Source organism: Protopterus annectens, chromosome 4.part1, assembly GCF_019279795.1.
Source record: "Protopterus annectens isolate FY-2018-M chromosome 4.part1, PAN1.0, whole genome shotgun sequence".
In the NCBI taxonomy this organism is placed as follows: Eukaryota; Metazoa; Chordata; order Ceratodontiformes; family Protopteridae; genus Protopterus; species Protopterus annectens.
This window is the reverse complement of record NC_056734.1, coordinates 847,370,528-847,383,090: the sequence shown is the minus strand read 5'-3', so window position 1 is coordinate 847,383,090 and position 12,563 is coordinate 847,370,528. Positions and strand designations below refer to the sequence as shown.

Here is a 12,563-nt window from a genome sequence, read left to right as displayed (position 1 = left end):
AAACAAAAAAAAAAGAAAAAAAGGAAATAACAGCTCTATACACATCTGAGCACTGGGTATGAACGGCATGCCTTGAGGCATAAACAGGAAGGGAATGGGAAGGGAAAACAGCAGTAGAAAGGCAATCAAAGAGAACTAGCATAGCTGGCATGTGAAATGTATTAGAATCAGCCAATTACACAGGCAGCATCTCAGCCCAGCCCAGCACACTACTATAAACTATGCAAACAACTTTCACTCTGTTTTTTCCCACAAACTCTACACCACCGGTGTACACAGATGGGGAAATTTTATCAGACAAAACTAACAAAATGATAGGGGCTGCGGTCACTCTCATACATCAATATGTGAAAGAGGCTGAGGGTGGTGAGGATGTAAATGCTGATGACCAACCCACAGTAAGGAGAAAGAGAAGAGTGTACAGACCCAGGGTAACCTACTAGGGGCTACATGAGCTGGAGATAGTGGAGCACTGCAGGGTGGACAGGGACCTCCTACAGCAAATTGTTGAGCTATACCGGCCATGCTTCACACACAGAACCAACAGAGGAGAACCCATCCCAGTGGATACCAAGGTATGTGTAGGCTTAAGAATACTAGCCACAGGTACCTTCCAAAGGCCAACTGGGGATATCATGGTGATCTCACAGGCATCAGCATCCAGAGTACTCCACCAGTTCCTGGATGCCATGTCAGCACATGCCAGTGAGCACATGTAGTTCCTCAAGACCTGTGAGGCATTGACCAGCAATATGCATCTCTTCCACCAAAAAGCAGAATACCCTGAGGTAGTGGGTGCTATAGACTGCACGCACATACACAACAAAGACCACCGGGTGAGCGGGGTAGGATCTACATAAATCACAAGGGCTTCCCCTCCATCAACTGCCAGGTTGTGTGTGATGCACAGGACATTATAATGAATACATGTGCTGGCAGCCCTAGAAGCTATCACAACTGTTACATCTGGCATTTGACACAGCTGTACCAGAGATTTGCCAGTGGGGGCATCCCATATGACCACCTAGTGGGGGATGCTGGTTACGCACTGGAGCCGTGGCTGATGACACCCATCAGAAATGCACACACACACCCAAACCAGAGCTTCATAATGAGGCACACGCAACAAACCAGAATCATAATAGAGCATGTGTTTCGGATGTTCATGTCATGGTTCCTGTGCCTGGACATATCTGGTGGAGCCTTGCAGTACTCTCCAGCTACACGTACACAACTTTTCATTGTATGTGCCATGTTACACAATATGATCCTGTGGAAACAGCTGCAGCAGGCACAGCATGGGGCAGAGCCACACAGCCCCCTACCATTGCAAAGGCCAGTACAGGCACAGAGTGACTTGGAAGAGGAACAATCTGAGCCTGCCCCTGTAGGCAGAAGGAGGCATGCCCAGTATGCCCAGGCATTGGCAAAGAGGCAACACATATCACATACACTGACACGGTAGGAACCCAGGGAATGACACCTCTCTCTAACTTTCACATACAGTAAAAGGGATGCCAAACATGAAACTACCTGTGCTTTACCATGTATAGGGAGTGTACTATATGCATCCGACATAGTCAGCCCTCCAGCACCATTCTCAATACTGGCACAGGCACAAGTGACTCACTCTTCCTATCAATTGCTGAATGGAGTAGTATGTTCTGCTAGTTATAGCTATAGTATGGATGTGTGCATGCAAGAGAATTGGGTGGCTGAATGGGATGGCAGCAGATAGTGGACAGCTATATGGGCAGCATAGAATCCATAACAAATACTGGTGTCAACAAAGTAGGCAGTACTAGACAAAGTGACAAATTCCACTGCAGTACATGTGGTGGCCCAAATGTGTGTCAATAGGACACACAAATGCATGTCAGTGAGGTTCACATACCCAACAACAGCCTCAGCCAGCAGGACAGGTGTAGATGACCATAAAGAAAGGCTGTGCTAAGGCCTGCAATTAATGACAATGGATAAAAGCCCCCCTCCAGACCTACACAGACAGACTACAACAGGTCAGGCAGTTGTATGTTAGTTCTGCAGGGTATGAAGTCTGAAAATGAAATGTAGGTCAGTAAAACCTAAGATCTGTACTCTACTGATATGCCTCTAGTCTGCATGTTAGGTCAGAATACAAAACAAAATGGAAGCCACCAGAGTACTTGAAATACCAGTAGAGTCATAGCAAATGTTTGTAGTTGTCAGGTGTAACCCCCCACAATCCTATGTAGAAATGCATTAACATGTACGAATGGGCTTAGTAACAGTGGAGCACAGATTACCTGAGCTGGCCCAATTTACAGGATAGATTGTTGCATGTGTACAATATGCAGGGCTCTGTGTGTTAAGTTGTTGTGTGCTATACATTGTGTGGAAGTGGTCAGCATGTAGCCATGGAGGGTTGTGTCCCGGTGGCCTATGGCCACTACTGTCGATGACAGGGCCATGTTCTGACAACTGCACTGCCAACCACAATGCATCCCAGCAAGACCTGATTCAGCAGTCACCCATACTCATTGTCAATATCTGTCACCATCTGAAAGATGGACATGCCATGCACGTGGGCCCAAACATACAGTACACAGGTGGAAGTACCCTAGACAGAGTACATAAAATGTAACTGTCAGCTGCACATACCCTTGGAATTGTACATACAGGTTAGCAGCACATTAGTTGTCTGTGTAGTATGGACTACTGATGTATTCTGCCAATCATTGGCAGACCACAAAAGGCACAATTATGAAGTAATGAGAGAATGCCTATGTCCCCACACAAGGCAGCATAAGGGGAGTGTACCAGGTATATTTGTGAGTCAGCAGCAAGATGCCTCCATATCACACATGCACGCAGCTCACCCCACCATCATCCACAGGTTTATCACAGGTCATATCCCTGCTATTGGGAATGAGTATAGCATGACCCCACTTCTGTATGGGAATACCTGCAGAATGCAGCATGCTGAAGAGGTGTCCTATGCAGGTGTGTCCCTACTCCCTAGCTGTAAGGAGCACCCTGCCAGCACCCAGACCAATGGATTGATATATACAGGAACTATTGCCATTAACACCTTGCACACTTACCCTGTCACCCCAGGGAAATCCAGTGGCTTGCAGCCTGGGACCGTAGGAGTAATAGAATGCACTGGCCTGCTACAGATGGCCTGCATCTGTACCAAATGCCCTACAGTCCTTTGTCAAAGGCCTGTGCCTCACCCGTACTGCCAGTGTAAATCTCATGGGGTCCCAAATAACGACATAACACAGTCCTCAGAACAGAAATGCAAGGCCATGTTGACAAATCTGTCTGACTGTAGGAGTGACAGAATGCACTGCCCTGCTACAGATGGCCTGCATCACTACCAAATGCCCTACAGTCCTCTGTCAAAGGCCTGTGCCTCACCCATACTGCCAATGTATGTTATCTCATGGGGTCCCAAATAACAACATAAGACACTCCACAGAATAGAAATGCAAGGCCATGTTGACAAATCCCAGTAGCATGCCCACCATGTTCTACTGCATGAACTGTGGAACAACCCCTAAATAACGCTGGGATGAAGGGTCAACTATAGGGACACTTTGCAGATATCACTTGCATAACGTTAGGAAGAGGATAGAATAACAGAGTGGGGGTATAAAAGCATGAACGCTATGGAGTGTCTGACGTCTGAAACTCTGATGTGTGCCTATACTACCCCTGCCTGTAAACCCAGTAATGGGTGGCTACAAACCCACTCATAAACCACAATGTAAAGGGGAACTGACCAGATATATGAGCCCTGTCTCTGGGTAACCTGGGTGAATCTGTACTGCTGATATGGCCACAGCAGGATATGGCCATTCTGTTATACTGATAGATGTACAAGCAGGGGATCCTCAGCCACCACAGTAGCAAGGTGCTGGACCATTTACACAGATCCATCAGCAAGTGTCTGCAGCTACCCCTCTAGAATGGCATGAATGTCCAAGAATATGTAGGCTGCAGACAGCAATACTGGACTCAGCTTCATTCATCTTGTATTTCCCAGGAAATAACTGTGAGCAAATAAGTATATCTGTTGGTAGTTGATGATATAATACATCACAGTGTAAAACAGTACATATGTCTGAATATCTCTACTAACACCAACCATGTAACACAAGCAGCACAGACAACAATAGTTACAGTATCCCACTATCTGTCGCCCATTGTGACTCCATATTGTTAGCCTATCTACAGATATCCTGCAGAAACAGGTTGTTAGCTGTAGGTATAGAACACAAAATCCTGCAATGGAGTACAACCTACCTGGAATGGATTTACACACTCAATACAGAAGGTTATACTGGGCATGATTCCAAATGAAGCCCATGTCTGACCACAACACGCCCTGCATGGACAGACACCACCAACTTCACTGAATACCTGTACCATGCTGTCAATGTAGGTGCAAGCATGACCTCAGTTCCATAGCCAGGTTTTCCCAAATGAGGTCAGGAATACTACATCAGAAGATAACAATCTGTACACACAATATGCCCCAGGGACCTCAAGTACACTCCCACATGTCAAAGAACATGTGTGTGGGACATGTGCACAACCCAGACACTGACCATGTTATGGAATATAGCTCACATACATGGGAAGCAGTGCACATCACTGGCCACCCACAATAGTAACCCAGATGAGTGGATGGTGAATACAATATCCACCTGTGGGGACCACTCCAGGGACTACTTACCTGAGCCCCACTAGAGACCATTGTCATGTGGCCTAATGCCAAGGTATTTCCTTTGCCTAGCCTTGTACAGCTGTCAGGCTGATCCACCTACTACGCACCTGCGAAGCAATGAACCTATGTATTTCAGGACTAGCAAGTGTGTGTGTGTGTGTGTGTGTGTGTGTGTGTGTGTGTGTGTGTGTGTGTGTGTGTGTGTGTGTATGTGTGTGTGTGTGTGTGTGCATGTGTGTGTGTAGATTAATGATTTTAAAGACATTCACAATCACTGCACCTACCATTGGCCTACTTTAGCACGCCTGCTGATGTCATTCACCTTGACATAACCTTTTGGCCATACATCAGCCATATAAGCTCTATGGCGCTTGTGATAACTGCATAATACTGTAGTGTAGCAAACTAGTTAGGTAGGGCTTCTAATCTTGATCCTGCCAACTGTGATGACGTGTGTGTTTCCATGACAGAGTGTGCATGTGTCTCCATTAACACCTTCTTTTGTGGACATTCACATGTACTACACTTCCCTTATCCCTTCTTTAGTACTGTTGCTGATGTCACTCACCTTCAAAGATACCTTTGGACAACTCCAACATGTACGCTCCATGGCGTGTTCCATAACTGCATAACACTGTAATAGCAATACATAGTCAGGTAGGGGTGTACTGACAAGATCCATTGCAGTGTGGGTTTTGCTACATCATTATATTGAGGACCTATATGTCCTATTGTCCACATTACAAGGCCAACAGCTTTCAAACACTGTAGAGATTGTTGTAGACAATCCTCAGCCATAAATGTGTACAGCCATATGCAATTACTATGTGACAGTATGGATTAGTAAACAATATAGGCAACAGTTATAATACCCAGATACCACTCTCTAATACCCAGATACCACTCTCCACCTACGGATCATACACAGACATGCTTGGCTCTAACTGTCTTACTCCCTTCCTTTCTTACTTTGTCTCTGTCTCTCTCTCTCTCTCCCCCCCTCTCTGGTGAATGTGGAAAAGTACATCTGTTTTGCATAGGCAACTGCTTGAGTTTGGTAATGAATACTCATGATCAGCTGATGGCCTGTGCACAAATTGCAGTCCTCCACTTGGTAATTGGATGTACAGCTGTGGTATCATTCCTATAGCCAATTGCATGGAAACACACTCCTATAACTAAGCACTTCATGTGGGTATTGATTCTTTTTCTTCACTGTGAGCAGGACTTCATGTTGGTGTTTGACAAACAGCATCACAGAGGATAGGTGGAAATACCTCTTACAGCATACACTGTGGAGACAGGCCAACAAACAGGAGAGGGATGTTTCAGACATGGGGACAGAATGTAAGTATTGTTGTTCTACATTTGAAGTAATGTTGGTTTAACAGGGTTTGTGTGGATATGGCTGTTCTGCATGATTTAAAGTCTGGCATGAGAGTGTTATGTGGTTGAGGAAACTCTCACCTGTAGGGCTATCTGCAGACTGTCCAGAGTTTGGAGTCTTACATGTGCTGTGTTACTCACACATTTCCTATCTTTACATATGCAGTAGCATACTCTGATGATTGCAGTCAGTACATGGTGACATCCATGTGAGTTACTGACTTCATATCTCTCAGAAGAGATATGTCACAACAAACCATGTTACACCAGGAAATTTCTCATATTATTACAGTAATATGTCAATATTGATACAGTGTTTGTGCCTCTGTCCCCCAAGTCTGTCACCTTTTGTCCATATTTCATGCAGTAAGAGGTGCATATGTACAGTGCATCATTATTTACTGACATCATACCTGGTAACAAGCCAGACATGTTATGTATAGTAGGCCTCATATTTGAGGACAAAACCTGGACATTCTGTTGTAGTGTGTACAGTAGTGAGGTCTGTGAACTTATGATGATTGTTGACAGAGTTTGTATTGTGAATATGTTACTTGGCCTGTGTACAGACTGTGGTAGATATCATGGTTCTTGGTCCTGTTCTAGCTGATTTTGCATGCTGCTCCAGTTTATGGTAACCTATCAGAGTACATGTTTGTAGGGCCAGACTGACACATGTCCCATACCACAGTCAGGCATCAGACTAGACTGTGTATTGGCCCAGTATATGTAGGGTTACTGTGTGAGTGTCTCGTATGAGGGTGGTGTTGTTCACACAGTACATATAGTGTAATATTAGTTAGGCTTACCATAATGTGACTGTGACTGTGTTCAGATTGGTTGTGGGTATGCACTTTCACACTGGTGTCCGTTACTCTGTGTTGCAACATACCTGTAGAGCCTGCTATATTTGCAAGTACATGTGTATTCCCCCATAGAAAACTTGCGTCAGTGTTGTGGAAGTCTGCCTGCAGTTTGTACAGTGCTTTGTGACATGCCTAGCAGCTCAATGTATTTACCTAGTGCAATGTTATGTCCAGATATTTTTTCAGATGAACTGTTGCATAGCCACCATAACTGTTGTGTATGTCTGAAAAAGCAGTGGGATGGTGTAAAGATGCATGTCACTAAGAAGTGGGAAGTATGTGGGCTTGGGACCTCTGCTCCTTCGGTTAATATGTGTTAAGACAGACAGGAGTGTGTGAATGCATCAGCTGTGTGAGCTTATCTATTCCAGTATTTTTGTGATATCCCCATTTATATGGCTGTAAACATCCACTTTGTCAGGTTTGGTCCACACATCTTGCACAAGTTGCACTAAGAAGTTCTGTGTATACCTCTGCACTGACTAAATTGTGTCAGACTGTCCACGTGTGTTGGTCATATCTTTGCTGTATTCCACAGGATCATTACTGTGATTTGGGTAGTACTTCACTATGATGATCTTATGAAGTCTGTCAGTAACTAATAGGCGTACATGTCAGTATCAGAAGTGACTTCCCACACAACATGTCTGTTAACACAACCCCTGTTACTGTAGCAACATTCCACATTTATACCTGCAATACTTACATGACATCCCCTTGCACTAAGAGGTTGTGATTATTGGTGCTGAGGTAAGACACTAGTACAATGAGTTAAGACACTAGTACAATGTTATTGCCATACAAAAAAAAAAAAAAAAAAAAAATATATATATATATATATATATATATATATATATATATATATATATATATATATATATATATATATATATATATATATATATATATATATATATATATATATATATATATGGTTTGCACTTAACAGGTCAAGGTGGGTTTGGTCGAACCCACTGTAGTCGATCTCAGGAGGTCGAGAGGTCGAGCAGTGACAATGTCGAACCCGACATTGTCGAAATGCAAATGTCGCCCCCATCTTGAACCATGTTAAAGCCCGTTCCAAGGTTTACTGCAATTTGTATTTCGACAATGTCGAAATTCGACATTGTCAGTTTCACTCAATGGGGTCGACTATGCCATCATTCGATGGTATCAGGTTCGACCTCCTGTAGATAAACACACACACACACACACATATATATATATATATATATATATATATATATATATATATATATATATATATATATATATATATATATAAATAAATAAATGAATATATAGATATATATATATATAAATGAATATACAGATATATATAAATATACATGTGCATATACATGTTACATATATCTATCTATCTATCTATATATATATATATATATATATATATATATATATATCCTTATCCTTATGCGTAGACATAACTGTTGTATATACCTTCCCAGATGTATCACATCATATTTATCTGATATGTGTATATGTAGTTATAACAACATACTTGATTCAACACTAATATCACTAACAAGTACTACACAATTGTAGAAGTCAAAGCAGTTGTTCAATCCAATTCAGTATGTGTTCTGACAGATATATTGGAAAAAACAACAACCATCTTCACAGCTGTGCTGGCTTATTGGTTAACTGCTGTGACTATAGTGGACAGGGTCGTGGGTTGAAGACCTGCAAGGGCTGTTTGTTTTGTTGCTAGGCAGAACAAGAACTGTTGGATACAGAGTGGTTAAGGCAGTTTTGAGCAGCTTTAAGTGGGTTTGCATGGGTTTGCCCGACGGTAAGTGCTGCTAATGTACGGTTAAACGAATAGGCGCTTACATTGTGTAGGCTTCACTTAACAATGCACAAATCTGCTTAGCATTTACATTTAAGCAATGCTTTCACCTGCTAACCATATCTCAGCCCTGGTAATCAGTGATCACATTCCAGTCTGATGAAATAGCATGGTAATGACATCTTTAATAATTGTATTCAATTCCATGTACATAACATGCTTCTATGTGTGCTGTCATCACAGTAGCAAGGGGTGTGAGTATACTGTCTGGGACACCTGAGTATATATGACTAGTGCAACATTCTTTTCCTTTTGTATATGTTTCATACATGGGTAGTATCCCAGGTTATATGCAGTCACACTTGCATGTATTGTATCATTACGTTACTACTGTTAACAGTGCTTTCCCAAATAAGAGTAGATTGCAGATTGTAGTACTGGAACCATACACACCTGCATGCAAAGCTGGGCTCTGAGAACTGACTATCGTGTTCTTGGTGTGTGAGCCATGTGTTATTAAGTACTTGCTACTGGATATTGATCTGATATGTGGATATTAACTTTAAGACTACTGTCTATAGGACATGTCATTGAGGGCTGCTGCCATGTAGAAATGGCATACCTATCACTGTCAGATGTCTGTCTATCAAAACATTAATCATAATGCATAACCTGTTGGATAGCTGATTTCTGTCTGTCCTCTGTACAGACATGCAGATGTCATGGCTGCTCACAAGCAATCTATGCTTGACTGACACAGACATGCCTGCCCAGCTGTGTTATGAATGCCACAGCTAGGAAACCCCACCCTTTATGCACCACATGCCATGGATACCTCAATTAGACTACCACAGTCAACAGAACATGCTTGGGTACAGGTCTCCAATCCAGACACTGGCCATGTTATGTAATATATGTTGCATACATGTCAATTGGAGCACCTCACTGGTCCTCTGTAAGAGACAACCAGATGATTGGATGTTGCATTTAACAGTTACCCTGAAGATCACTCATGTGGCATCAGTTGATAGATGGCCTGCTGACAAATGTCAGATGGCATGATACCACTGTACCTACATCCCCTACTCTTCTCATCTCTCCATGGACAATATCCTGGTACACACCTAGGAACACCTACACCTATGGACCCCAGTACTGACAAATGTGTCAGTGTGCATTGCTGAGAATAACAGTGTCTGAGTGTTTGTAAACATGCAGTTGATAATACCCTGATGACCTTCTCACACACTAAACCCCCAATTGTCATATTTAGAAATGGCTGCTGCTGTCATGGACATTAAATGTACCTTGTTACACTCTTCACCCTATGGGCTACCTGGAGATTGCAGTACCAGCACAACACTGTTGTACAAATGGCTAGATAGACATGGGTACCCCCTGAGTCATTGCAAGTGTATGTATGTGAGCAAGTGTGTATATTTGTAGGATACAGCATTCTGAGGCCACATTCTCCAAATACAACACACCTGGCATTACAGTATAAGGCATAGTGATGTTGCAGACATTAGGATAGCCATGACAAAACATCACCCTACTATCCCTGTGGCATGTGCAATAAATACATATCCTTGTAGTAGCACTGATGAGATAGACAAGGGGTTGTATTGCAGTCCTGGTCAATGTGTGATTGTGGGTATGTCATAGTAATATTATGGGCTTCAGTGAGTAAAATATCCAATGTGGGGTGTGGGTGTTGCGTATACTGTATTTACACCAAGGTACCACCAGTACATGTCCCAAAGTCCACTGTACGAGGACCACTGTCACCATCAACCATACAGGTAACTGGGTACACTATCCAGCCCAATGATGCATGTGCTGTGTGCAAATTATCTGTAACAGAATGGACTCACTGACAAGGTAGTTAGCACTGATAAACCCAGGTCTCTCAGATGTGTCTATGACTGTTATGTGTTTTCAATGTGTATATGACAATATGGCATACTATGTATTGTCCATTAACACTCCGTACATCCCGCATTACCATACTGTGCAAGCCCTGGTGATGTTCCTCATTTAACAAGAGACTCGGGACACACTTCATTCTAAAAGCTGTGTGGTGTGTGCAATTAAGGCCCAACACATTAGTAGCAATAAGCACCTAAGTAGGGGTTCTACACTCAGTGTTGCCAAGTAAGTGTATGTCTATGTGAAGGGATCTACTTCAGTTTGCAGAGTATACATGTCCCAGAAGGTGATCTATCCAAGAACTGACTGGCAAATGCTAACATTTCAAAGGAATCATGTCATGGAAATTCATTCCATCAAAACTAGTAGTAGATGTGTAAATTCCCTCTTCCCCACTGTATAGCTGTACAGCAATACTGCAGTTGGTATATATAGTTGGCTGTCGATGTTGTGGACACAGCCACCCTCATTGGGGTTATTATTGTGTGTACCCCCACGCTTAGTCTGCTGTAATACTGTACAATGTATGTTGACAGGTTAAGTAGTCATCACTCACACTATGTGCGGCTCTACACACCCCCACACCCTCCAAAGTGTAGGGCTGTGCTACCCACACCAGCACACCTATGTTTACCAACGCCAGGATTGTTCTACATTTGGGAAGGGGACATATAACCTGCCAGTACCATCGTTAATGACATTAAAGTAGCAGACTGATTATTTACTGATGTGATGTTTTGCCTATTATGTCTTGGTGGAATTACATAGGCTAAAATGGGTTCACTGCAAAATTAAGTGCATCCAAGTGTACAGTATTTTCTGTGTATTGCATCAACACCAAAGCCTCTGTGTTTGTGTATTATACACAAACATGTGGTGTCTGCCATCCAGTACACTTACTATTGTCCACTGTAGCAGGGCTGCTAACATCAGCCACCATGCGCTCACCTGTATACACCCCTCAGAACTATCAGCCATGTGGCACATGCAGTAACTCTTATACAGACCTGTTACTTGTGTTCAGCTGTACCCAGGATATGACACAGTCAATGCGTCACCACAGTGCCATACCCCTTGTAGGAAACAACAGCAGATCAACATCCTGCTGACACACAGACACCTACAACACAAACTAAATACATTATGGAGACCACTATCAGTCAGTATCAATAACAGCTATAATGCATCATGGACAGCTACACATCCAGACATGTAAGCATTAAATGTTCCTACTGAAAACATGTTACACAGCATTACATTGCTACACCTTAGTACATTCACCCTGTGCATCAGAACCATATTTGCATGTCCCTGCATCGATGTATGGATGGCAGGGATGTGGCACAGGTATCATCATGCACAGGATGTTTTGTGGGTTTGCCAGAGACCTAGTCTGAGCCATTTGGTTGACATCATCTGTGTGTGTTAGGGGGGTTTGTTATTAATTGGGCTGTGCAGATGTGGTGTGTGCAGATATGGAGGTGCCCTAGCTGTGTTGGTGATGTGATGTGTGTGTGTGTGTGTGTGAGTGTGTGTGTGTGTGGTGTGTGTGTGTGTGTGGTGTGTGTGCGTGCGTGTGTGTGTGTGTGTGTGTGTGTGAGTGTGTGTGTGTGTGTGTGTGTGTGTGTGTATGTGTGTAAATGTGGAATTATTAAAAGAAATGTTGAGACATAAGGAATCAATTTTGATTATGAAATATAACACTTTGTCACCATATGGGTTAAACAAGGAATGTAATCGGCAAAGTTTTATATAACTGTGTTTTACCTTTAAGAGGAGATTATATGTGTTTTATTAATTGATATGTGATTGATTGATTGATTGCAATGTGTTTAAATGGTGTATATAAAGTGCAGTT

The 12,563-nt window shown here is 42.8% G+C and overlaps 1 protein-coding gene across 1 annotated transcript in view; it reads right to left on the bottom strand.

The window, feature by feature from the left end:
• The window catches only part of LOC122801326 (vomeronasal type-2 receptor 26-like), a 34,994-nt gene extending 30,250 nt beyond the window's left edge, over nucleotides 1–4,744 (bottom strand). Inside the window, exon 1 of the mRNA XM_044070867.1 lies at nucleotides 4,724–4,744. Within this exon, the coding sequence (XP_043926802.1) occupies nucleotides 4,724–4,744 (21 nt within the window). The remainder of the gene's footprint in view (nucleotides 1–4,723) is intronic.
• Nucleotides 4,745–12,563: the final 7,819 nt, after the last annotated feature.